The sequence below is a fragment of the Cyclospora cayetanensis genome, unplaced genomic scaffold, assembly GCF_002999335.1.
Source record: "Cyclospora cayetanensis isolate NF1_C8 unplaced genomic scaffold, CcayRef3 CcayRef3_contig_88, whole genome shotgun sequence".
Classification (NCBI taxonomy): domain Eukaryota; phylum Apicomplexa; class Conoidasida; order Eucoccidiorida; family Eimeriidae; genus Cyclospora; species Cyclospora cayetanensis.
Window position 1 is genome coordinate 86,565 of NW_020312761.1, and position 27,209 is coordinate 113,773.

At 52.4% G+C, this 27,209-nt stretch overlaps 2 protein-coding genes across 2 annotated transcripts; one reads left to right on the forward strand and one right to left on the reverse strand.

Moving 5' to 3' along the window:
* The first annotated feature begins 1,400 nt into the window (after positions 1–1,400).
* On the forward strand, positions 1,401–17,075 carry LOC34617450. Its single transcript, XM_026335974.1, is given in 43 exon segments — positions 1,401–1,523; positions 1,705–1,809; positions 2,090–2,179; positions 2,446–2,464; positions 2,967–3,078; positions 3,380–3,494; positions 3,741–3,861; positions 4,187–4,333; positions 4,491–4,594; positions 5,337–5,573; positions 5,782–5,882; positions 6,101–6,182; positions 6,363–6,417; positions 6,614–6,714; positions 6,930–7,064; positions 7,333–7,515; positions 7,697–7,779; positions 7,949–8,053; positions 8,296–8,414; positions 8,546–8,616; positions 9,461–9,559; positions 9,741–9,843; positions 10,002–10,179; positions 10,564–10,645; positions 10,771–10,860; positions 11,471–11,523; positions 11,661–11,736; positions 11,961–12,124; positions 12,397–12,496; positions 12,787–12,840; positions 13,072–13,185; positions 13,307–13,396; positions 13,570–13,707; positions 13,865–13,913; positions 14,178–14,268; positions 14,399–14,452; positions 14,637–14,809; positions 14,930–15,287; positions 15,501–15,691; positions 15,871–15,976; positions 16,135–16,241; positions 16,407–16,523; positions 16,909–17,075. Coding segments are annotated over 43 exon segments (4,962 nt in total).
* A 1,794-nt stretch (positions 17,076–18,869) lies between these two features.
* On the reverse strand, positions 18,870–27,137 carry LOC34617448. Its single transcript, XM_026335975.1, has 15 exons — positions 26,907–27,137; positions 26,563–26,717; positions 26,344–26,458; positions 25,484–25,792; positions 24,617–24,920; positions 24,300–24,413; positions 23,370–23,679; positions 23,135–23,250; positions 22,469–22,586; positions 22,116–22,275; positions 21,413–21,597; positions 21,005–21,182; positions 20,415–20,639; positions 19,637–20,155; positions 18,870–19,187 (listed from the first exon to the last, which is right to left on the reverse strand). Exons 1-15 carry the CDS (start codon positions 27,135–27,137, stop codon positions 18,870–18,872), a joined length of 3,357 nt encoding a protein of 1,118 aa, XP_026191760.1.
* Between the last annotated feature and the right edge of the window lie 72 nt (positions 27,138–27,209).

Here is a 27,209-nt window from a genome sequence, read left to right on the forward strand (position 1 = left end):
GGAAGGTGTCTGCAGAAAGCGGCTTTGAGGCGTTTCGAGGGGCTCTCAAGGAGGCTCGCTTCGCGTTTGGAAGCGCATTGGATGGAGCTGTGCTGCAGTCACGCGGGAAGAGGCGTGTTGGCTGCTGTTGCTGCTGCGGAAGGCGCAGGAGGAAAGGCGAGGCGATGTACCTCTGGGCTCAATGCGCGAATATCGAAGAGGCAGCAAAAAATACTTGACTGCGGTGAAATACTGGAGAGCGAGAGAGAACGCGGCTGCCGCTGCCGCTGCTGGTGCTGCTGTTGCACTGCCCCTGCAGCAGCAGGAGGCGCGACTTGCTCCTCTATGTATAAGGGCGTCCAGAGGGAGAGGGAGGCGGCTTGCGTTGGCGTAACTGCAGGGTGTCTTGGGGAAGAAGAAGGGTATTCCTAGGTCTCGAAAGACGATATTTGCAATGTTTTGGCGGCAGAGGCTGCAGGGAGGCAGAGTTTCTCGAGTTTAAAGGGTTGCCGCTGCCGCTGCCGGCGGTAGCAGTACGTAGTGCGTCCGTGGGGCCGCCTGTGGCGTGACTTTGCTAAAAAATCCCGAGAGGCCCCTCGAAATGTTTGCACTGGCGCATTCGGCTTGCAAAAACACGTATTTTAAGGCCCTTTTCGCCGCACATGCCCCCCTGGAAGGCTTCAAGAAGCAAGGCCAGAAGAGAAACACGCAGCAGTTCGCGCCACATAGAGCCTCACACCACGCAGGCACTCTACTACTGCCCAGACCAGGCCGCCCACCCGCCTGTGAGTGAGGCGTGAGAACGCGGCGTTAAATTGCCCCTTTTAGCTCTTTTAGACGACAGAAAGGTTCTTGATCGACTCTAGTAGGCACCGAAATACCTATTTAATGGGGTGCTACGAGGGGCCTACAGGTTCCAGAGCCTTTGAGCGCCGCTACGCGACACTGTGCAGTGGTGCCTCCTCTCCTCAGAGGCGGGCGAGTGAAACAGAGTCTCTCGTAGTCTCCGGCGTTCTAGAGCTTGCTCCTCTCGTCCCTTAAGACTTTTCACACTCACACACAGGTACCAATGAAGCGGGAAGGCTTTTCTGTCCAAACTGCGGAACTGAATTCTCATGGAGGAAGACCATTCAGTAGGCGCCCATAGTACAATCGCGCAGGCGGCGGCGGCAGCGCTGCCGCTGCTGCTCCCGCCACGCTGGATTTTAAGCCTTCTGCTTCCCCCTCTACAGCCTTCGATACGCTGTGCGACTCCGCGTTAAGGCGAGGCGAAGGACCGCGTTGGCATCAAAGGCCTCTCTCGGGAAGGGTGTGGCGGGGACGCCTTCAAAGTGTCGATGGTCTGCGAAGCCAAACGCCGCTGCTTCCACGTCGACACCCACCATATTTCATTAACCCTCCCTCCTCCGTAAGAAGCCAAGATGCTGACCTACGGCGCCTCCCTCGGGGAGATCCCCGCCGTGAAGGAACCTATCCTGGAAGTGCGCTTGGCCTACATGAAGTTCAATACAGATGTGCTGCCTCTCATAGAAAACAAAAACAAGGTGTGGCTTTGCACCTTGCGCGACGCCGCTGGCTAAGGCTCTATCGGACCTCTGACGCTACCCTTGCTTGCCTCCACATTCCAGTGCTGAACAGGTTCAGCTAGACATGCCCATCATGCTTTCGAGCCATCTTTCGAGCCATCGGCGCTTTTCTTTTGCCCTCCTGGGAATGCTCCCGCAGGTCTCTATTGCCGTGATATACAGAGGGGAAAACCTTCCACACGCATGTGGTGACCCTCGACGCATCTGCTACAAAGTTTTCAGGAAGAAGATAGATGATACCTTGGTGCGCCCTTATAGCCAACTCTGTGTTTTGCTGTCTTTGTGCGGCGCGTTCTGGGGTCGCTTGCCGCCGTAGGTGTCGCTGCTGGCACCCTACAAACGATCGCAGGTTATTCCCTTCTGCGACTCTTGGCATCTCTCGGATTTAGCTCTTTGCAAGCTCCCAAATCCGGTGGCCACGTTTCTCTCCTCCGAGGGGGTCGTGTTGTGGAAGATTTGGGGAGAGAAAACCTCAAACTGTCGAGCCTCTCAATGTGCGTTTGACTCTTTGCTTGTGCATGCAGGTCACGCTGACGCTCAACAACGCTTTCCAGCTACCCTTCAGCTCCGCGTTTCCAATGACATCCCCCAGCCTGGAAATTTACGTGATGCTGGTGAGGCCCTTCCCATTGGGTTAGAAACTTAAGCATGACAGGCGCATGCTGGAGGCCTTACGATCGTGAAAAGAGGGAGGTGGTTCTAGCCCCTTCCCGTGCAGTGTGCCTTCAAGCCTAGAGTCCAAAGTCGCGCGCGTGCTTTTGAGGCGGTGCCGCTCTGCTCCTTTTCCTTCCCCTTCTAGTCTGGCCTCTCTATGTCGTGTGGGTGTAAAGCCTCCCGTCTGCCTCCTTGCCGCTGGGTGCCCTGCTTCTCTTGCCCTCAGGAAAGCCTCTCCAACCTGCGCAAGTGCTTGGCTAGCGCGCAGATTTCTCTGGGTCGCCGCTGTAGAGGTCTTAGTGCCCTCCTTCCCACCAACGCATTCGGGCTGTTCGTCGGCACAAACTCCAATGTTTCGGCGGGTGCGTCCACAAGGGCCTTCTAGCGAATCTCGCTGGAGAAAACTCCAGTGGCTCATAGAAAATAGAGCGAGAAAGCAGAGAAATCCTGGGTAAAAGGCAACGCTTTCAAAGGGGGCGGCGGGGCGCTCGGCCGACGCTAGAGCACTAGAAGGACGCCAGCAAAGTCAGTTCTAGCGTAGCCAAGCGTCGACAACGGCATGCTCACGCACCCATTACAGGTGCCTGCAGTGTCAGCAGGCCCGCAGCAGAGTGTGTGGTGTACTGCTTAAAAGACACGGCTTGGAGAAGCGGTTTAAGGGAGGCATGCTTCTGGGGGCGGTACCGCGTTCAGGCTTTGTAGGGAGTCGGTGTAAGGTGCACAGTGGCAGCCTCTTTGTGTCTTCAGGGACTGTGCACATGAGTGTGCGTCTGAAATACACCACCGTCAAGGCCAAGAGTTTCAGTTTCTTCTGGAGTCAGAAAACGCGCCTTGCGGACGATGAATACGCACAGCAGCGGTCAGCAGCTTTGCTCGCTTCTAACTTGTTTGAGGGGCCTTGCGTTGAGAACTCGTTGAAGGGGCGCAACTAGCTTCGCTTTACAGAGGCGCCGCTCCTAGGGGGGCAGTCCCAGAATACGCCTCTCTAGTCTAGCCGTGTGGCACCACTGCAAGGCCGGTTGGTTTCTCAAAGGAGGCTCCGAGTGACTCCCAGCAGCAGACGCGCGGTGACTCCTTGCAAATTCGGCCCGGAAAGGCGAGCTGATCTCGTTCTTTATGAATCCTGCTGGCTTTCTGTGTGTGAGAATGCTATGAAACAGGCAAAACATTTTGCCCCAACTAGAGGCTCAGTGCGAAAATTCTAGCGCCATTCGAGGTCTCCTGAGGCAGGCGCGCAAAGAAATACTGGAGCAGAAGATTGAAGCCTTCTCAGCGGTACCTTTTTAGCCTCTTCTATGAAGCCCTCCTGTGTTACATGCATATTCAGCTAAGCGGGGTCAAAAGAGACTTTAAGACCCAGACGTCCCTCTTTTCTCCCACAAGAACGCTTTACGGTCCTGCAACACATCTTCAAAGCGTCTCTCCGGCGAATTGAGACATTGCTGCATTCTTTGTGCGGCCTTTCTGTCCTTGCTCCCCCACCCACCTGCCCCTCCCCCCCATCTCTGCCCTGTGCCGTAGCCCATTGCAGGTGAGATGACATTCAATCTTAAAGGTCTCACCTCGCGCATCGACGAGCTCCTCGTGCAAATGGACAGAGACGGAGTTGTTGTCGTCCCCATGATAACCCGTCTAAAGACAGGTGTGTTTATTTATATGCATCCCTTACGCAGGTGGGGGCCCCTAGAGACCCCTTCCGGACTGTGCGCACAGACACGACTGTCCGCAGCTCTACTGGTGAACGAGAGTCGAATTTAGCAACTCTGAACAATGCTGCCTGAGTAGCTGGAACCCGCGACTAGCGCGAACACGACGGAGCAGGTGGGGAGGGTTGGTTACTACTACTACTCCTACCAATGCATGGCGCAAAAGGAGTTCGAATCTTCGTTTCCTTTTGACTCCCTCGACACGTAGGACGGAGGTCGACTCAGGGTAGACAGCCGCTGGGCTCATTGTACTTTTTTCAGGGGACTGTTCTGCCAGTCGATTCGCCACTTTCTTCCTGGACAGCCATCCGTACCGAATCCTTGCAACCACCCCAATTCCTTTGTTAAGCTCTGACACAGTCGTAAGGGCTATGAACGGGAGTATACGGGAGCGCACGAGAGAACACGGTACATTCCCCATGCTTTGCGCCTTTTGGCCTCTCTCCCTTTCCCTCGTATCCCCACGTGCGGAGCACATGGATGACATTCAAGTCGCTAAAGAAATTTAGCTCTCCTCCTGATTCGGGCAGGCATTGATTGACCTTCGATGGGATTGCCTTTTCAGGGTTTCTGGGGTGGGATCGCTGTGCCAACAACACGTTCAACTTTCTCCTCGACAAGGCTCTTTCTACGAATATACACAGCTCACAGAAATTTGGACTCGACCTGGTATCAACTATATTTTTAGTTAGGGTTTGGAGCCTCCGAATGCCCCATATTTTGACCTGTAGTACCCTGTGTGATGGCTTTCAACCCCACATATGTACATACAGACGGAGCATCCCGGGTGAAGGCATAGAATATATGCATGCAGCTACGCAGTATCGCAATAACCTAGCAATAGCTTGTGCTTCCCCTTCACTAGGCATGCACAAGCCTCTTGCGCTTCCCAAGTCTTGCTCCTCTACTGCAGATAAAGGCTTTGCGTGTCAGCGGTGCGTACTCGTTGTCTGTGAATGTGTGTGTGTGTGGTATGCATGCGCCAGAGCGGCACCACGAATCTGCACAAGTCCTTGCTAAACACCTGTCAGGCAGTCTGCTGCGCCTCGACGTTCGCTTTTCACGCATCAAACTATGCAATGCAGATCATTGAGGAGGAGGTCTTCTCCCCCACAGCCGGACGGCTGCTCATAGTAAGTCGGCGTGCCAGCAGTGCTCCCTGCTTCCTGCCCTCCGCACGCTACCTCCGGCGTATTGCTGTGCTGGATTTTTGAAAACCCCTGAAGCATGCCCTATCTACAGAGCACTTGAGGAGGCGCACAAGAAGGATATGCCAGTTTTTAAAGGGTGGCTGCCTGCGTTGGTGACTCCAAAAAGCTCTCGTCCCCTTCATAAGACCCGTGCTCTAGCCATCGCACCCTTGTTCCTCCTACACGCTAATGGGTAATCTTTCAGGCGCTCTGTTCTGCAGGGTTCACTGCCCTTCTACCGCAACGACGAAGACAGCAATCCGCAGGAGACGAAAGAGCCTGAGCCCACCGAACCAAAAGCCAGGCAACCCCAGGAGGGCTTACGGGTGACTTCCACGAAGTGCTCCCACTTGCGTGATCTTCGCACGTTTATGGACAAGTGGAGAGAAAAATATCATTTCCGTCGACTTCCTGCAGGCCACCCCCTCCGCATTTTCGCTCTTTTTAAGCGTGACGAGGTGAGTCCCCCCTCGCTTTGCCCCCAAGCTCTGCGTGAGACAGGCAGCAGCTGCCTGCATGGAGAAAATCTCCCCCTTTCGCCCTCCGGCCAGTCCACCCTTTGCTGAAAAAACACCATTCCCCTTATCGGTACTACACGCCGAATCAGATGCTCTACATAGCAGCAACAGGGTGCACAGAGACGGACTGTTACGCATTCGTCCACAGCTCTTCGTAAGCCGACAAGGAACAGGACTCTCTGGCTCAGGGCTCCTTCTGGCGATTCTTGTCTTGGGAGATGAGAAGGTGGACGTAGAAGAAGCCAGCAAGTAGTTTCTCCTGCAACCCGTACTCGGCACTGTGTCTAAGCGGGGAACCTCTCTAGGCGTGAAGTGTATTCGCATCGCTTAGCAATCGCGCACTTCGGCTTGGCGGCCAGCTTCTCTAGACCCCTCCCCCCCGCCCCCATCGGTCGTCTCTCCCCCCACATGGCTAGGCCCTCTGTGTGTCGCGCGATGGCGTTTGTCTCTACGTTTTCTGCGATCAGGCTCTACGGGATTGAGATACAGGCCCAACAGATGATCAACGATGCAATTGTCGCGCTGAAGAGGCAGACCGCCCAGGCGGTAGTAAGTTCTTAGCGTGCTCTGCTCTCAGAAGTGCCAGCCTCCGTCCCTTTTCTTTCCTTGGCGTCTTTCCGCCAAGCTCATGCCATGGTCGTCTAGAGGATCTGTTCACTGAGGAGGGGGAAAAAGAGGACGAAATAGGCTGGATTGTGTCTCGCTGTTGATTGCCGTTAGCCGGGGAAGGCGAAGACCTCGAAGTCGTCCAGACTGACATGTCTCAGCACCTTGCTTATGACAGGTGCGTCAGCTCTCTGATGAGTGTGGCTTGCGCTTTTCATCATCCTGACGACTTCTGGCGCGACAGCTTTGGTGACAGGCCAAAGGAGATCGCCCCAGCAGGAGGAGGCAGGGCTCTCCCTCTCGTGCCCTTTCCTAGTACGCAGAGTGCTCCTAATCTGGCTTGCTTGCACTGTTTCATGCGCATTTTGCTGCAGCTGTGGATTACAAGGGATTCAGAGTAGTGGTCATGCCGCTGTCAGACTCGATACCAGAGGTCCTTGCATGGCCTCAGCCGCTCTCTGAGCGCATCCGCCACGTAAGCTGGCTCAACATGTGCAAGTCCTCTTCTTCCCGCAAAAGGCTTATTTTCCTGCACCACTGAGGATTCACGATCTTGCCGTCCAAGCGTGCAACGCCTACCGCAGCGTTTAGCCTACGGGGCCTTGGATTTTGGGGGTGTGGCACTTGTGCTTTCTGGGCTTGCCAGAGGCGTTAGAAGGCATGTAGCTGTTGCTGCTGTCTTTGTTCCAGGAAATATCCTACATCGAAAACAAGCTCAATATTTGCAACCTGCTGAGGCCAATATGCCCCTCAAAGCTTCCTCGCGACACAACAATCCTTCTCTCTCTGAAAAACAGAGGAGCCGATACGATGATGCTCTATAGGGTGAGTCTCTTTTGCACATGCCGTCGCGCTCTCACTGCACCCCTGCTTGCTGGATACCAGCGCTTTTCGCTGGATGCAGCTCAAACGTGGATAGTGCTGCCTCCACCGACTCTGCTCGGCTGTTTCTGCGGGAACGCTGCAGCCAGACACAACACTTCTCCAGGGTTCCTTGAATCGAAGTGTGCATGCCACGTTGCCGCAAACAGGCGCCTTGTGCACTCTTTGTTAGATGCATTTCTCCGGCCGGCCGCATGCGTTGTCCACACAGACGTGCTACGCGCTTCCGCTTTTCTCCGGCAAAAGCGAAGCCGCCTCGATTCCTACGCTTGCACAGCGCCTCCGTACTGTGGCAGTTGAGCACTCGGCTGATATGGAACTCGCCCTGAAGAATATTCAAGAAGCCCCCCAACAAACCACCCTAAAGGTCTGGCAATGGCAGCACGGATTTCGAGTGCCCTGCTGAGAGCAATGATGTCATTTTGGAACCTATGGGGGTGAAAACTCGAGAGGGAAAGCATTAAATGACAGCAGCACTACTGCACCTCAGGAAGGAGGCACGCGGGTATTTTAGTCGATTTGTAAGGGGCTGTTTACTCTTGGATGGGCGGCGTTTGTGCTGGCTGCGTCTCTAGGATCCTACGGCACCTAGCCACGGGTACAACGATGTAATGGAGCGATCTCCCTTCAATCGCCTCTATGCTCCTGTGGATGATCTGTAAGGCATAGAATGCTCCCACCGAGTTGCTAGAAACGCGTTATTCTTCCACTTTAGTGCGTCTTTCCGCCAAATAGGCAGATCAGGGGACGATTCGGACTCTGCTGTAAACGTCTCCGTCTGATTGCAGCCTTCACTTCATCACCAGCAAATACCAGTGCAAATACAGAGAAGCCAGCGAGCCAGTTGTTTGCGGGCAAGCTCCTCCAGGCAGCGAGGGTCAGCGGCTGGAGACGCTTATCAAGTCTGTAATAAGATCGGTTATCCTGAATGAGTACGTCGCCCTTCATGAACGAGACAAATATCTATATATATACATGGCGTGCTGTATGCATTAACCGCAGCTTTTGCATAGCATGGACACATTGTCCATGCTTGCATTCTATTTGTGGAGTTTGGAATGCAATGACTTACTGTATGACTGCCATAGTCAGAGCTAGTTTCGCATGTTTAATCTGCCTTTGGCAGTCCAATCTGCTAATTGAATCCTAAGAGGTGTTCTGCTGGTGTCCGCAGCGTCGTCGCTGAGCTGGAAAGGATGGATCCATATGGCCCTCATGATTCAATCTCCCTTACCAGTTACTTGCATAGGCGTGGCATCAACATGCGTCTCCTAGGTATCTTTGTACAATCAGGTTTCTTTCTTTTCTCACTCCTTCCTTTCCCTCGCCTGTATCTTTGAGAATGTTTCAGCACATTGCTTCGTCTAAACGAGCTAGCACGCTTTTATGGCATGGATGTACGATCCCCTTGGCACACCTTACAGCATCCAGCAACGCACACAAACGCAGCCTCCGCTTTGCAGCACCTAGCTTTCCGCTTTTCAAGGAAAAGCTGGTCTCAGGGCTTAGCTTAAACTCGAAGATCTTGAACACTACTAGAGCGTGCATATTCGTCACTCTGCGCGCAGGCATCATGTACAAACGCACTAGAAGCCCCTGGGTACAGCAGATGCTCTTGGTGGAAATTGTCGGTAAGGCGAACTATGCCGTTGCGTGTGCCGTTCTTTGAAGTGGGCTCCCAGACCAAATTGTTCTACATGGCAAAAGGAGCATGCGTATCTATGATGCCCGCATGTTGTCATGTGCACAGTTGTAAATATGTGCTTAAACCTCACCTAAAACATCCATATGTGTGCACTTCCTCATATATATTGACACGCGTGTGAACAGATGCATAGCGGAAGTATGTAGGGGTACTCCCCCTGCACACATGTCTGTCTGTTGGAGCTTGTGACCGTAATAGGCGCAGCAGCGGAAAATAGGATGTTATCACTTGAATCCTCACTTTTTCATCGTTAAGACAGACTTCCTTTGCTTTATCACAGCCCGTACTCTGAAACAGCTGCTGAAAGAGGTGCTCCGGCGTTTAATCTTCTGTACAAGTACGGAGCTCGAGGCTTTGGGAACAACGAAGGCCACAGGCAAGCATCTACCACGCTATTTTTCCTCTATCCGTTATTTCCTCACTTCTCGTGGGAAACGCACATATTGCCCTAAAACCTTATGCGAAGAGATGCCGCTTTTTCACTTGCCTATCTGATGTCTACAGAGCGTGTGGAGGGTCTGCTGCGTAATGGCGATGAGCAAGACTTTGTTGATGTACGTGTGTGTATGTGTGTTCTGATTTACAATGCGAAATAAAATTTCCCCGCCCCTCCCTCCCTCCCCACTTTTGTGAGCCTCCGCCATGTGGACAGCAAAGTGGTTTCATCTCAAAAGCTTCTTTAGTGTTCGCCACACTGAGCGCCCGGAGAATGCTATTCTGCGTAAAGGAGCACGTATACAGGCGTTTCAGAACACATACAAGGCTGCTGCATAAGCCTGAGCTTAGTTGAAAATGTTCACTAGTCGCGTGCTGCGCTTTTGGAGCAACTTGCCCCTGCAATGTTATGGCCTCTACGCCTGCCTACGCCACCCACCTACGCTGCCTCGATATTTGTGCCATTTTCCTTGAAGCAGTGCTCTTTGACTGTCTTTGCGTTCAAGGGCGTCGATGACGATGCACTGAGTACTGCCACAAGCGACGACTCCACCGTTTTCGGCGAGCTTGTGAAAGCTGGAGGTGTGTATGCTCGCTTCGAGGCGTGTCTTGCTTAGTGCTGTTTCTATAACACCCGAGCCAGATGCAGGCTGCCATACGAGGAGTGTCCAGGCTAAAGCAGGCTTTGCTCCCGTCCTTCGCCTCGCATCGTTGAGGACCCTAAGAGTTAAAGGTTGTAGCGGTGTGGCGAGGTGGCAACTGGTTTACGCACTCCTCAGCTTGTTATCACAAGTACAGCAAGGAGTCCTTGTTGAGGGAAGGCTTCCTGGAACTTCCACTCTTCGTTGCCTCACGCTTGCTAGACGATTCGCCTTACTTGTTGAATTTATCAAAGCATAGATTTCGCTCCTTTTCGTGGTATGCAGAACGGCATCCAGTCGCTGCACAGCAACTTCATAGTGCCAGGCTGCACCCTACGTCGGCAACCTGCGAGTGTGCAGGGAGTAAGGAGTAAACCGAGAATAGAATAATGTCATCAGAGTCTCTGCTTTTTCGTGTTGCAACTGCAGGCCTGACATTGTAGCCCTAAATTTGTTTAATATGACTATTGGGAGCTGCACCGAATCTGAGGGATTCTGGCGAGGTTTCCTCTGCTGCAGGTACTACTCTCCTTCGGTGTATCACAAACCCTACTTCCTGCAATGTGCACCCCAAACAGTCCGTAGCGAGAGGAGAGTTAATCAGGTAGAAAGACTAATTAACTCATCTTTAGGGGCTGCTTGGGCGCCGGCTTTGCTTCAGATGTTCAAAATTGTTTGGCGTCGAGGCATCGATGGTGCGAAAGGAGCGAATCTACCTGCCAGCTCTCTATGTATCATTACAGGTGAGTTCAGTAGACCCTACACGCAGCGCGTACTGAGGGTCACAAGCTTTCGTTGGTTCCTCCAAGAGCTTCTGAGGTACTTTTGAGCACACATGTCGCTGTATGGATATCCCGTATCTTCGCAGCATCACTGTGGAATAAGTTTCCTTCCCTGCACGGCATCAATTGGCAACCTGTTGGATCGAGCATTCCCCCTCATGCCGTCTCACATCCGAGTGAGTAGACATCTTTTTCTTAGAGCACGCGGTGATTCATCCATCTAAAGTGCACTCTCTCACCCTCAGCCCGCGTGTAGCTTGAAAGCACAACTTCTAATGGTGGGGTAGCAGGACGTTCTGTAGGGGTTTATGAATAGGAACTTGATTTGGAATGTTGTTGTGCGTCTGCTTCCGCATGAAGACATGGATGCCCAAGCTTTCTCGTTCGGTCATTGTGCCGAAATCTCTCCCACTGCTATCTGTGGTTCGAGATCCCTCAAACCTGCCGCTTCTTAGCCCTGCCAGTTCTACAATTATACAGATGCCTTCTCCGGCCCAAACGGTTGTGGCGCGACTCTTAGGCCATGCTGTAATGCAGTGCAGCAGTCCCTTATGGCACGTGATCAAGGAAATAGGCAAGGGTCTAGATTCTCGCGTCCTCACCTCGATGTACAGTACTACACAAGGTCATCCACTGCTCCTTGCCCAGGTAAGCTACGAAAGCTGTACCAGTCAGGACTGGTCTTTGCGAGGAGGTAGCCGCGCACGTCACGTCGATGCTTGACGTGTGCATATCAAGTTCAAGGTGATGAATGTATCCTGCATGTCTATTATTCTTTGGCATTAGGATTCATGGGATGTGGAAGATGCCACGGTGGAACTCATTGGCATCGCCTTGCGGTTAGACCTCTAGAACCAATTCTTAAGGCCATCAAGCCGAAACCCCAAAGCTTGGCACGCACGTATCCTTAGTCGTGCACATGACAGCTTGAAGCTGTTGGACCTCCTTTCGAGCTTCGAAATGCATACTTTTGCAGATACGAGTCCTGGGATGTTGCCCACCTCCTGGCACAGCGGTGTATCGCGCAATACCCCGAGGCGCATGCAGCATCGGTACGTGAACCATGGATGCATACCACCGCTTTCGAACGAGCGAGATGGCGGCCTGCCATTTCTCATGACGGGAGCGTTGTACAAGACAAAAGCGGGGTGTTGCTCAGGAGCAGCATTTAAAAACAGCACGCAGCACCGCCCGGCTGTTCTAGACAGATGCTGCTTTCGTCAAAGTGGTGTGACACTCCTTCCGGGGTATGCATGTCATCTACTGTTGGTTGTAGGTCCCGGCACGCCTGCTGCTTCTCCTGGCAGACGCACATGGCTCGTCACAGCCTCCTCCGAGGGCACAACTAGTGGCTAGTGCGCACAGGATCCAGCGGGTGCTGGACTTCCACTGGGGCGGCCATCATCCTTCGACTCTTGATGTAACAGTTGCACAGGCCTGGTGAGTGTTGCAACGTGTGTGCCTCCAAAATAGCCTTCCACCCCCTCCCGAAGTACATCTCGCAAAAGCACATTACGTGTGTGGTGACTGTTCTCGAACCTCCGAGCTGCCATGCATGCGACGCATAACTGAGCTAACAAGCCTCTTCCGCCGTCCTGCTCTTGCTAGCTTGTGTTCTTGCATCAGCAGCGTCGTGTCGCCCAGCGTCCGACACCTATACTGGGATGCTGGATGTCGCTACACGTCTTGTCTTGACTCGCTTGTGCGTCCAGGGTTTCAAGCCTTGGGCGCGATTGGCGACAGTGCGTTGCGGGATTGCAAGCAGCAGTATCCCTCAGCGCAGTACTCTCTGTGTCTCTGAAAAACGAAGACGTACGAGCAGTTTGTTCCCCTGCCCTTGCAATTCGATTGCTGAAGTATCCCAACTGGTTTCTTCGTCCCTTCGCATGCTACTGATAGCTGATTTTGTGGCCCGTAATGCGCTGCCTTCGAGCACAGCTAAACTTGCGAGCACAGCTAAAATTGATCAATAGGAAACGGCCCTGGCACCCACCTCCACACACTGACACCAGACTTCCTGTAGCTGAAATTCTTGGCTAGCCATGCGTATCGGGGTCGCCGAGGTGGTGCCACTTCTTCCCGCTTGTTATGGGAATGCGCAGCTTACGAGCCTAAAGCAGCTTCTGACTGTCATCGCAACGGATGATGCCTCTAAGGTAAGGCTTGGTGCTGTACATTCTACCTTCGCATGTTTACAGGCAACTCGTTTGTACGAAGGTTTTTATGCAGTGTAAAATTGAAGGTGTCCACCAATCGTTATACAATGGCCGTGGCAACCCGAATCCAATAGCACCAAAGTCAAACTCGGGATGTAAAGCGGGATACACAAGTGCCTACTTAAAGGGCTAAAGAATTGTGGTGCGGCTTACGTGTGTGCCTCTGTGTAGATCCCAGCGGGGATACCCCCAGCGCCGGTTACTCCAAAAATGGCCGGCCTCCTTCGAATGCTCGCGCACTGCAAGCTTGCGCTTGTCTATGGTCGCCTTCGAAGCAATCGCAGGGTCTGTCTAATCGCAATATTTCGTTTTGTGAAGCTCCGAAGGCCCTTTAAGTGTGGCAACTTGCTTGAATCCTAACGTCTCTATTGTGTAACGACTCATGAATGTTGCGCTGCAGTTACAGGAATTCATCTCCCCAGAACAAGTGGCGATGATGGCGAATAGTGCTTCCTTGATGCTGCAGTGGGCGTTGGATGCCTACGACTTTCATTTTGTACGACTCCTCCAAATATTCACATTATCTAGAGCCCATGCTGGAGTTCCTCTGCCAATCGTTAGCCTGTTCAACATAAGCCTTATATGCAAGGGCTAGAATATAAAAGTGCACTACATCCTCATATGGACTAGTGCCCTTGCGTTGCTTTGTCTCAACGTTGCTTACTTAAGGGAGCAAGGCATACTTTAACAATGACAGCAGCGCGCGAGTTTTCCATGTCACTACTATTGCTGATTGACGCCACAAAAAACGAATCAGGAGGAGTTATTTTGGAACGAGGGATTGAGATCGCATCCAAAACTTTAGAGGTACTCCTCGCTGTGGCTCCTCATGGTGCCTAGGCGGTCTACGCGGCTAGTCATACGATAGCACCCGGAAAGCTGGTGGTTGTTGCATTTCTGCTCAAGGCTTATACAACTGACGTCGTTGTGTGGTGCGCTGTTTGGTTTACATGTCTATTATCAGTGGCAGACCAGAGTTCTCGGGAGGTGTCATTTGGAAACACTCGCCACAGGTACCCCGTGCGACTTGGGCCTCCTTAGGGTGTTTTAGGTGTCTCAGTTTCGCGGCTTCACAAGGGTAGCAAGAAAGGCGCACCTGAGCCATTCGACAATCGTGTGAATGAGGCGCGAGCTGCTTGCTACACAAGCGTTTGTAGGCTCATTGACCGGAGGTGTATTACATCAGCTTGCAATGGTAAATTTAGCGGCGAACTGAGCTGCGTGCTTCTCATCACACTGGCAGCACCACTACGCATTTGTCTTTGGTTCCCCGGCAGGTCAATTGCTTGCTGTCTTGTTAGCTAATCAAGGCCGGTATCGCCGCTGCATTGAAATTTACGAAGCCGTTATTCGTAATGCATTTACTAGGTATGCTTCGTAGTGGCGATTTGCTTGCTGCGGCCTGTAAGGTGTTTTTGCCTTTAATGTGACAAAGCAGCGTGAACAGGCCCGTACGCTGGCATATCTGAGGTTGGTCCGTTGTTTCCTGCATTTTTAGGCTAGTGCACAAACCATCGCTGCGTCGGTACCGGCCTGACAATGAATTTTCAAGGTATGTACAGTGGGCGATCAGTACCAAGCGGTTTTGTTGGCCGGGTATCACACAAAACGGGAGTTGCCTCTTACAGCACCTCCATTGGTCCTGAGTTCAGCACTCCATGATATCTACGGCTGCATCCTGCCAAGGTGCAACTGCCCTCATGCGCGCATGTGCTGGGTTGAATTGCTTTTCTCAGAGTCTGCTGGTGCCTACCTGATCCGTATTTCTACGACATGTTCGAAACGGTTCGTCCTACAAACAGGTTTTTCCCGAAGATCAAAGCGGTCCTCCCCAACTTGGATGACGAACAGGCTCTAGCAGCTCTGAACCGAGATATTGGCGTACCAATATCTGGCCAGGCCGATACCTGTAAGATTCTTTTTCACAATTCTTGACTCCCTTGCCTGGAGGCCGACTTGTTATCCATCAAATGGTGGTAGTAAGCGAGTGCGAGGCAGCAGAGGGCTGTTCAAACCTCATCGTGCTCAGGTTGCAGTGCGTCAAACAATCGCGCGAAGTCCTTTGGGGCTAAACCTAATCAAGAGTATATACTACGTCCTAATCAAAAGGTCAAACTCAAAAGCCGATCGCTATCAAAGAAAGTATGCCGTCTTGAACCGGGCCTTGCTCCTGTGCCAATCATATGGGTATGTTCTACAGCCATGAGTAAACCACCAAACGCCAGTGGTAATCATAAATCGCCAGAGCCAACGGATGGAGGAGCTCCGGTGACAGCTCCTAAGCAGCCGAATGTCCCGTCCCCCGTCACTTCTAAGGACGCAAGCAAGGCAAACTTCATTCAGCTCGACCCTACGGATCATCCGATCTTTCGTGCGTATCCTATAAAGTTTTTAATGATGAATGAATAAGTCCCGCGGTACTTCTTGAAACAGTCGAGAACCATGGTTAGCTTCAATGACATTGAATTCTGGGTTAAATAGTATTCATCTCTGGTGCAACTAAGGAAACTTCACACCTGTTATACAGAATATTTTGAAGTCACTTCGCAAGTGGTGACTTATGCAGCTCGGTCTTACAGTGTGTGTTGCTAATACATTAGAATGAACTTAATGCGTTGGTTGTGTGCTGCAGCCACTATGCAGTCGAAGGCTGCAAGCGACAAGATGTGCCCTGTAATTCCGGACCTAGTGAACGATATGTTTCTAGTTTATATCAACTTTGCGGTGGAAAAGCACATTGTTTCTAGGCTGGTTTCTCTCTTTCTGCTTCTTGACTATTTTGAAAAGCAAAGTACGTGCCTTGCAGTATTCAGAATTGTGCCACAGTCTCCCAACTCTAAGGAGCAATTGGCAGAATAGTCCTATCCCAACCGACTGCTGCAATCAACCAGTCTTCCTGGCAACCTTCGAAACGTGGTTTTTAGCTCACATAAATAAATACTTTTGGTTTGTGTGGTGAATGCGCCTCAGGCTACACGGCCGTGTCATATGATGACTTTGAGACCGCATGTACGAAATCTGAGGGTGATGTTACATCCCATTCTTTTCTGACTTGGCTACTCGACCTCTCCGAAACGTAAGCAGCAAAGACTAGCCGTTTGCTGCAAGAGAGACGCCTTATTTTTGCTTGAAGAATTGGGACCCTCTACTGCTAAATACATGGCTTACGCAAGCGTAGCAGATTTGTGGGCACTGTTCTCGCAACCTGTTGTCATACGCTGAACCCCTGAATAGGTCTGACGTGCAAGTGATGGAGTACATAGAGCATTATCCCTTCAGAATCCCAAAAGAGGAACTTTTTAACCAGGACAGCGATGTAATCTTCCTTCTCTGTCACCCCAGTAAGACCAACTGGCGCTGATAGCTATCCATGAAGTTACCGCTTCCGCAGGGCTCTTGCATCATAATACATAGTTGAAGGCATCAAAAATCTGTTTCACTGCTTAAAGAGAAGCAGCTAAACATTCGTGTGCAATCTTCGACCTGTGCCATTTTTTCTACCTCAGAAGAGAAAGACAGTAAAAGTGGCACATCTCGCGACTGCATTTTGGACCACTACCTTGGGCATCTCCTTTCAAAAGCGGAAACGGCAGTATTCAACGCCTGCCAGCTCATCCTTTCAGGTCCGGAGTTCCTTAGCTCTAAAACTTCATAGCGGGCCCGTCATGTTTTCATTAACTCGAGAAATATTTCTGTGTCACTTCATCACCCCAAGCGTGTGATTGTGTGTACTTCTGTCATAAGACGTGTGTGCACATGTTTAATATGAGTTCTGGTTTTGGTCCAAAGGCCAAAGCTCTGCGATTCTAAGCTCAAACTCCTGATTGAACGCTAATGAGGCGCATAGCTAAGAACTTTTACTTGGAACGGAGGACTAGTTGCAATGTCAGGCGCTGTACTTGACTTTGTCCTTCTCTGTATTAGCTTAGTTTTGATCCTGCTAATTTCTTACCTGTTCTTCCTGCTATTGTTACTACTTTTTCTGCTGCTTGTGCTGTCGCCACTCAGGGGACTCTAAGAGCTTGTCCCAAGCTGCCCAGGCCTATTCTTCTCCTCTGGAAAAATTAAAGCGGGCGATTTCTAAGCTGAAAGTGATATTACTTTTGCTCGGAAAGTGCGCAATTGTTTTTGTATCTCACTGCGTCTGCTTTGAGCCCTACCACCACAATAGTTGACAACATAAGCTAAATGGGGGGAGGCAGCTCATATACTTGGCATGAATAGTTGCAAGCATAGAAACTGGAAATAAAATTCATACACCTAGAGTCTCATCCGAAGTCCATACGCTCAAAGATGCGCTTTCATACCTTGACTTACAGGTTGAAGGAGAAGGAAGAGCCAGAGGTCGATAGGCCGCCGGATTCCAGTCTTTTGTTCAAGAGGTAGGTGACTCATCTCCATTCAGATAAAGTCTTCTGCATTTGCCTTTTTCTTTAAGCTGTAGTTCATACGCATCCCATCTCCCTATTTTGCCCCGGAGATTTATGTCACACTTGTTGAAAGTTGTGTTAGCTGTAGATCCTACAGGATCGTTATGGTGAGAGGCCTCTAAAAAATACCCAGTTTTTGGCTTACTGCTATTTTTCATCTACAGGCAGTCCGTGACGCAAGGGCTGCGCAACGAAGCGCAGGAAGAAAGCGTCATAACTGGAGGAACTTTTTTTGAAGAGTTGGCAGAAAATGCAGAAGAAACAGTCAATAGGACAGAGATGAGGGTGAGGCTACCCAAACTGTTTGTTGACAAATTTAGTTGTGAAACCATACTACGTTCTCCAGGTGACAAATGTTATTCCCTAAAGCACCCCATTCGTCATTCCATGTAGTCATTAATTTTTATAGTGAGCCTATCTTGTGCAATTTTGATGTATGTTGGGTACATGAGATACCTTTTGCTATACTGAAATCTGCATGATTCAGTTCTCGACTAGAAAGGACAGTCACGTTGCCTCGTCTATGAGCTACAGAGAAGCATGTAGCGTTGTTTTCACACGCCATCCTTAATGCTGGTTAGAAAAAGCTGTGTGGCTTTCCAGAGGCGCTATCGGCATTTCATGGCTCACATACGCACCAGTCTTCGCCTTCCTACAAACCTCCGGTAAGCCGCTATACACTCATTTTGTTGTGAATGCCCATGAATAAAGGCGTGCAATTTGTAGATAACGGGTTCCTGTAGCCATAAATCGCTACTGTTGCGAAATAAAAACTAACAACAATGCACCAGTATTGAACATGCGACAAAAAATGAGTTATCTCGGTGTAAAATACTTCGTTCAAGAAAACGATAATAGGAGTTTGCTGCTCTGTGCAGATGTGAGGAGCTGGACATCCTGGCAAATTTGATGTACTATTATTTAGACGTAAAAACGTTTCGCACCTGGTGGGAAAACCGCTACAAAAGCGGCACGAATGCAACGTCCCTATTCGGGGCTAGAAAGACAGAATATTGCGACGAGCTCACGCGTTCATCATTCGAAGAATATTAGCTTTGTAGGCGATATATAAGGAGCAAGCAACAGGCGGTGCATACCTTAACACTGCACTGACAATTCCGCCCACAGAGCTATGAACTCTTGGTCTGGGATTGGAAATCGGACTTGGATTCTGGGAATTTCGGCCTCAAGTTTATGGATCGGGCACCCTCAGAACGTTGCATATGCGTGAAGTCTAAACGAAAGCCAGGGCGTGTTGTGTTACGCATCACCATTTAGCATGCAGTCGTGCTTTTCAATATAAAAGCGCTTGGCAAAACGCTTTCGTGCCCGCTTAGACAACCACTATACGCTTACCATACAACGGGAACCGAGCAAGGTGCGAGTTTCCACTCCAACAAATCGGTTTTGTTTTATTAATTTCCTTTTTGAACGGGTGCAGTCTGTCTCGAAGCCGTCAATGGAGTTGTAAGAGTGCCTCTTCCTATGCTAGATCGGGCAAGGCAGTACGAGAGGTGTGTCATCACGTGCTTCAGTTTTCTAGTCCCTGGGTGTATGGGAGGGTGAAACAGAACTAGAAGACCGCAAGGGTGTGGGTGGCGGCTCAACGAGGGGGCAGTTCTTAAGTGGAAACGCATAAAACGCTTCGAATACGACTTTTGGAATATTCGGGGGCGGCTCAGTGCAGTGCTCCTCCTCCAACACAATCCCAGGACTGTCCTCACCCGCGAACTGTTCATACCGGAACGCTCCCTCGGGTGTACAACTTGATGTCGCATCAATATGGTGGCCAGTGCCGTGGGGATGTCCAAAACGCCATTGGCCGCAGTGGCGTGCCCCACTGTGTGTTATCGACTCCTAAAGAGGCGCACGACAGACCGTGAAGCTTGAGAAAAATAGGAGGCGGGAAATCTTCATGCAATTTCCCTAGGAGACCGCATACTAAGAGAGGCCGTGCCATGACTCCATGCATGTGCAGCATCGTCTTCCTATTTTGTCGAGCTCAGGGAGAAGGTATTGTGATCACATAATTCACGAGGAACGCGCACATTGGCAAGCCCACAGGCCAATCACAGACCCCAGCTCTCTGCCGCCTTGCGCAGCCTCAGATCCGAAGGTGTCAGGGAAACGCCAACGCGAAAGAAACACAGACAGACGGGCACGCACGGAGAGGAGAGGAGGGCTGCATACAGGGAGTGGTTCAATTAGAGTTTCACGCATTTTTCAACGCTAAGCAGGCATAAAAACCAGGCAAAAGACTTGTAAGGGCCCCCCAAACCCAAGCATGGAAAGATCCCATGACATACTCCTTTTCCGTGTCGCATGCCGTCCATCCACTGCCCCTCGTACACTTCCCCCGATGCTTTCAGTTTGCAAAGACCCCAGCCGTGCGGCACTATATTCTGGCAATGTTTCCGCCGTCCTTCTGGACTTGTGTGCGGGTGCTCTTCTCTGCGTTCCTCCCGCACGTCAGTTGCCATGGGGGCGTCCTCGCCTATGGGGACCTTCGCATTTGGGAACTTGAGTCTGCCTAAATATTTGTCACCGTTGGGGAAGGTGACACTCCACTCTGCATCCGGTGCAGGCTTGTCATCTAGCCACTGCCCGTCCATCATTACCACTTCGCCCTCAAGCGTAGCCGCTCCCGCGTGTGTCTCCTGCGTGTCTTCGACAGGACCTCCCTTTGTGCCGCTTCCCTGTAACACCCCAACAGGGATGCTTAACACCCCGGCTCCATGTCGCAGTCCTCCCCGCCACTGGCCATCGTAAGCGCAGCAGTCTGCGTAAAGCATGCTCCCGCTTCCGTCTGGAAGCAGCGACTCTGGCTGGGGACGCAGAGGCGGCAGGCAAATGCCAGACACACACGCAACGGAGCAAGCCAGGCAGCGATAAAACAAACAGACACGCAGATCAAAGGATGGCGGTGTACACGCAGAAGCGTTTGCCTCGGTCTTTCAGCACAAGTCACGTGCCTCGATAACGAAGGCAGCCGACAGCATGCTCATTTAAGAGGGTGAAGTGTCACGCAGGCCTAGATCTTCCGAGTGCGTTTCGTGCAGCAGCTTCAGCTTAAGGCAGCCTCACCGATAACCCTCCTGTATAAGTCCGTCCGTCAGCATAGACAGCAGTAACAGTGCCTGACACTTTGCCGCCTTCGAAGCCGCCCCGAATGACAACACCCTTGCGATAGTTTCGAAGCGAATTTCTCCCCGATCCACTCTGGCTTATTGTTAGTTTCCCGAGACCTTCAAACCTGCCCTTCGCGAATTCGCCTTCGTACTCTAGTCCGTCCCGCTGGACATACCGCCCCTGCAGAGACACAGGTTCCAAAAGCGCTAAAGTGTACAGTGACAGCAGTGCAGCACAAATCTCATGGTGTGCGCTTGAGCAAGTCTGTGGCTCGTCGGAAAAACATAGACACCTCCAGTTGCACACGGGCTAGCACACCACCAGACATGTGTATATGGGTCCATAGGTGTGTGTGTATACGTCTGCATGGGTATAGATATATAGATATCCAGATATATATGTATGCATGCATGCATGCAGGCGCATGTGTGTATAGGTGAAGATGTGCGTGCACATATATTAATATATATCCAATATATATTCATCGGTGCGTCTGTGCCTCTGAATTAGGGGTGGCTGGCCGTAGGGGTAGATGGAGAGCTGACTTTTCCGTGATATTTGTTATCGTAGAACTGGCCCCAATATCTTTCTTTTTGCGAATAAAGGTGCCCTTCGCCACTCTTCTTATTGTGTTGCCACTGCCCGACGTACAAATATCCAGCTGCTTCGTGCGCCAGCACCCCATGCCCGTGCCGCTCATCACAGAACCATGAGCCGTCATATCTAAGAACGCAACAACGCAGAGAGCGTAGCCTGCCGACGAACTAGGGGACGGTGTCTCGCGGAGAGACAGTTACGCAGATGCCGTGGTGGCCGTTAGGAAGCATCCGCTTTCGCTGCCGCGAGGCCTCTGGAGCATCGAGGGCAGCCGCCCAGAAGCCCCCTAAAATAAGTTGTGGCAAAAAATGCTTCCCGCGTGTGTCTTCCCTCCGCCTCATCCCTGTGGCTCCTACCGCATGCCGTCAGCGGAGGAATAAATCCCATCTCCGTGCCGAAGCGATGCCGCGAACTGACCCTCATAACAGTCCCCGTTGCTGTAGAAGTACCGGGCATAGCCGCTGGTAGGCGGGGACTGCAGTGTCTCATGTTTGGCTGGAGCCGCTTCCTCACTCGGCAAGCGGTGCTCCTGAAGCCACGCCTGCAGAGGCCACAAAGTGCGCGCAGGAAGGCAGACATATGTATAATGTATATCAGGGAAAGGCTGGGCAGGGAGGGGATACGAGGCGAGGGATGTTCGGGGACGGATGGCAAGGGCACACACACACACACACACACATACACGCATACACATAAACACACAAACATACACATACACATAAACACACATACACATACACATAAACACACAAACATACACATACACATAAACACACACACACACATACACATACACACACACACACATACATACACACATACACATACACACACAAACATACACATACACACACATACACATACACACGCACACACATACGAGGTAGCTAACTGCAGAGAGCGACAGCACAAGACAGAGAGAGGAAGGAAGCGTATGGATTGCTGGCCAGGCAATTTTCTAGAGACTTTCCTGATTAATTCAAGCCCCAAGTCAGGTGTACGGACACCTAGGTCGCGCCATGAAGCTGGAGGGGCGAAGAATATCACCGCAGCACCCACCTGAAAATTGTAAGTCTCTGTCCATGCCGTCAACCATTCTGCCCCAAAAACACTCAGTCCTTCGCTGTTCGCGGCAGTAGCGGCACGCTGCTGCTCTTGCTGCAGCACTCGCAGCAGCTGCTGCCGCGAGTGCCCAGCACCCGCGGCAAGGGCAGCTTTTCTTGAAAACAGAGCGCAAGCACACACCAGAACGACACGCTTCGCCACACACAGATAGAAGAGTTTCCCCCGCGCGGTTCGTACATCCCTGCAGCATCGCATGCCTTGTTGCGCTTGTTTCCCTTCTCTGAGACAAGCCTTCCTTCGGCGCTACCTATTTTCGTAACAAGGGGAGTGCGGCAGCAGCTCCCGACCTGCATAGCTGCTCCAGGTGCTGCGAGAAGGCCGCACGAATCAAGTCTGCATGCGCTTCCCAATTGGGGTCAAAGAGCGACGGGGGGGCTGTAGCGTCGCTGGTACTTCTGCTGCTTCCTGCGACGAACCAAAGGATTACAGAAGCCGCCGTGCGCCCTTTCAGCCGAAAGCTCCCCATGTATCCCTTTTAAAACACCGGGCAAGCGAGGCCTTTTGAAGCATCCCTGAAAGCGCTCTCACGTTTCCACATGTCGCCTCAACAGCACACACGCTTCCGTAGCCTTCTTGCCACGCGCAGGAGTAGACGCGCACTCGAGCTGTATCCTCACCTGAGCGCTCCCAAGTCCACCGAATTCGGCTGCTTAGCCAGCCACTGCCTCCGCTGGCTAAGGGCGTGGCAAACGCGTCAGAAGAAGCCTGCTCCTGCTGATACTGAGCAGCGTTGCTGGTGACTGCTGCCCCTTCGCCGCTGGATGAGGGAGTAGCGGCTTCCTGAGACGGAGTTTGTGCCCCCAGAGCGACAGCTTCCTCAAATAGGTGCTTGCCGTCTTCGTCGAGCTGACGGCTGCCATCGCCGCTGCTGTTGCTGCTTTGCCCCCTACTTCCGTCCGCTGGCAAAGCGTCCCCCTGCTTCTGCTGCTGCAAGAAATCCGTCCTGCTGGAGCTCCCTCCTCCTCCTGAAGGGGGGCTGACAGCCTGGGAGAAGTCTGTCAAGGCAGCGCCTCTCGAGGGAGATCCGCCTGCTGCACCGCGACAGAAACGGAGCAGAAATGCTTGCATTCTCCGGTGTTCGCTTGCGAGATACGCTTTTCCGAAATCTATTTCTTTTCGACGCCCTAAGCGCCTGTCTCTCGAAAAAGTGGCCTACACAGTGCGCCTCAACGAGGGGGGGAGCCTTGCCTCACAAGGCGACTCTGAGCTCTCGCGACAGCACGCCTAAGTGCACACTTACCTTCATCTTTGCCTTTGAGAAAGGGGAGCCCATGAGCTGCAGCATGGCTGGCAAGAGTCGAAATGGTCTGCTGCAGGAGGTCTGTGGCGTGCTTTGAGAGGCTGCTGCTGTTTGGGGTCTGTCCATCGAGGGACTGACTTCCAAGGAAAGCTGTTTCCCGTGCAATGCGCTGAGCGAAGTGCTCCTCCCACGCTGTCAATTGCAGCAGCGGCACCAGGAGATGGTTCTGAATTGCTACCTCCAGCGCGTCCACGTCGACTGTACACACAGCAAAAGGAGCATTGTTCCCCCACAAACAGCAACACCCCGCAAGCGACTGAGACTACCGACCGGCACTGCCAGCTTCCTGCATGCACACTCAGAATAGCCCCTTCTCCCTCCCTTCGCCTCGACGCTTCTGACAAAGTGCCGCGAACGAACAACGCGCCACGCAGAGGGGGACAAAACGGCGACACTGCATGCGCCTTAGGGCTTGGGTGTGAACGGCGTGTGTGTGAGTCTTGCCCGTGATGTCTGGCTTCCCAACTGGATGTGTCGCTACTGCCCGATTCGTGGTGGCTATGAGGAAGCCTCGCTTTTGCAGCAAGAGATCGTCGACGAGCTCTAGAGGGAGCAGGGGGAAGAAAGCCGAGCGGGAATCGAAGATCCTGAAGGGCAGTCCATGACGCTTCCATCGGTATTCGTGTTCTCCGAAGCCATCGCTTGAAAATCCACATGCCAGCCCACCTGTACAACAGAACACAAGCCGTGTAGACTGCCGACTGCCCCTCAGGCACCTGCTCTTCGGCAACCCCTTTTCGCGAGGCGGGAACGAGGCTTTGTCTCCCCAGCGCCCGTGCGCAGACACATCGCTCACGCACAAAACAGCAGCAGCGCACCTGGCAAAAGCGAGATCAGGGAGAGGACGGCAGTGGAGGCCTTTGACGCGTCTCGAGAAAAGAAGAGGATTTTGCTTTCTAGCAGCAGCGCCTTCACCAGCACGAGAAGCTGCTCTGTTCTCAACAGCGCACAGGGTGAACAGCAGCCTTTGCAGTGCAAGGACTGCGCCTCCCAGCCTCGACGATCGAAATCAGTCAAAAACGCTCCTGCCGAGAGCGCACGACCGAAACACGCAGTACGCGTAGCAAGAAAAGCAGCGAGAGAGGGACAGAGAGAAGAGAGACACAATAAAGGGAAACGAGGCAAAACAGCGCACGGGGGTTCATGGCCATTATAAACGGTGGGAGACCACCCTCCAGGTTGAACGTGATCTCCGTGTAACGCAGCAGATGGAAATTGACGGTGTTCAGCTGATCGTACAACTGCAGAAGAACCTGCGTAGGCAATCCCGAGGAGCTCTCAGCGGTCGAACGCCCACCCCCTGAAGCCGTCTCCATCAACTCAAAGAAGGCTGCGCTAACGGGAAGGAGACGAAAGAGCAATAAGCCCCAGAAGGGGATGCGCGCCACGACGCAGACAGCGCAAAGGCCTTCTGAAGACTCGGGGGCAGAGACTTCCCACTGGCAAAACGCACATACACACACGCGTGTGCAGAGGCTCACATACGTATAGCCACCTCCCCTCTAATTAGCTTTCTCCACTCCCCTTGGCCTTGCTAGTCTAGTTGGACCCCTTTCACCCCTCCAGCGCTAATAGCCGCCTTGCCAGTCTGTTCTCTCTCTTTCTCTCCCTGTCTCTATTTCTATCTCCTTCTCTGTCTCTCGTCCTCTTTCTTCCGCTGCCTCTAGTTCGCTTTCCTCCGCTGTCTCTAGTTCTCTTCCTTTCTCCATCTGTTTTTCCCTATCTTTTCCTGTTTCTATTTCTCTTTCTCTCTCTATCTCGTTTTCTCTTTCTCGTTTTCTCTATCTCGTTTTCTCTTTCTTTCTCTGTTTTTCTCTCTTTCTCTCTTTCTCTGTCTCTATTTTTCTTTCTTTCTCTGTCTCTATTTTTCTTTCTTTCTCTGTCTCTAGTTCTCTTTCTTTCCCTGTCTCTATTTCTCTCTCTTTCTCTGTTTTTATTTCTCTTTCTCTCTTTCTCTGCCTCTCTCTCTCCTTGCCACCCAACGAACCCCTTGTTTTCTCACCAGCCGTTCGCGCCGTGCAGAATAGCAAGACACACCAAAGAGGGAGCACGAACTCTTTTCCATCGGCACGGTGAAGAAAAGATGAGAGGACAGCCGCATGTCTGCCGCAGCTTGCCCCCCACTTCCTAAGAAGCCGCCTGTGAGGCCGTCAACGGACTCCCCCTGCAGCAGCGATCCGCAGCCTGAAGGCAATTCTTCGGGAAGAGCGAAGCGCTCTATCCACTGCAGCAGCCGCGTCGAGCCGCTGTTCAAATTCCAGGGAAAGTTGCCTTGTTCGGCCGCCTGGGAGTGCCCTCGCCACACAGATCGCTGCACGCAATGAAGCGCACGAAGCAGCAGCAGGAGACGTGCAGCAGCAACCTCCAAGCCGATGCAGAGGCCTCGCCAAGGCGCTACACACGAACCGCCTTGCAGGCGCATGCAGCTTTTGCAAAGACTCGCGCAGAAAAGTGCCTGCCGAGCCACTGCCGCTTGCAACAGCGCAGGACGGAAGAGGAGGAGTTTCGCCGGATGCGTCACTTCGAGACAAGCAGCAGCCGTCGAGAAGAAGGAGGAGAGGCGGGGTCTTTTAGAGGGTGCAGCACCAGGCAGCAGCGTAAATTCAGGAGGAGACTGGCTTGAAAGAGGCGCTAAGAGAGAGGTCTCTTCTCAAGAAACGAGGAGAAGGAGGCGCGAAACGATCAGGAAGGATAGCGGCAGCAAAAGAACGGAAAGAGCAACAACGCAGCTCTCTGTACATACAGGCCGCCGCTGTGGGTAAGTCGCGTGCATCGGAGTGGAGAGTTTAACAAAAAGGCGGAAGCAGAAACGCAGGGAAGAGCCAGAGAGGGCGGCAGAGGCGAAGGAGGTCGGCTGTGTACCTCTGTGTATCGTGCGAGATCGTGAGAATGCAGAGGCAAACAGTTGCATGGCGCCTGCTGATGCGCGAAAAGAACTTCTGGACGCCGCAAGGCGGCCTTTGCAACTACAAATATTCTGCATGCGGCAAAGCAGTAACACACACACACAGTCGCCGTCCGTCAAGCCCCCTCCAACCCAGTAGAAAAGACGCTTTCTCCAAGAATTAGAAGTAAACCTACCCGATAATGGGAGGACCATCTGTCTCTGGTCTGTAAACCCAGGAACCTTCGGATGCTCGAGAAATCCGATGAGCCGCACGGCCGCTTGCGTTGGCAGTGCTGCTGCTGCTGCTGCTGCTGCTGCTGCTGCAGCTGCTGCTGCTGCTGCTGCTTTCGTTGGAAGGGCCCTTGCCGCTGCTGTTGACTGCTGCTGTCGTTCGCTGCTCCCCCTTAGCCGTCCCGCGTCTGCTCCTGCAGACGGTTTGCACTTCTGCATAGCCCTCTCTTCCCCGACAGGAAGCAGGCCGTGCAGCTGCAGAAGCGTAGGAGCGTGCTGCTGCTCCTCCTTCTCCTTCTCTTCCTGCCTTTTCTTTGGGGAATCCAGCACAAGGGGGTGCCCCCTCTTTGGAAGGGGAGGAAGTCGCTGCTGGCGAGCCACTTTTAAGGGCTTCTTGAGCCATCTCAGGGGAGGCATCTAGGTGTACAGACACCCCAGCGGCGAGCGCTCCCAGGCGGCGTGCTCCCGCGGCGAGGAGGTCTTCTTCTTGTTCCGAATCATCGTCTCCAATCGCGAAAACAGACTTCCCTGGATGCATAAAGAATGCTTGTTTTGGCAGCGAACTGCTCTGTGGAGCTAGTAGAGACTGCACGCCGCGTGTCGCAGCCAG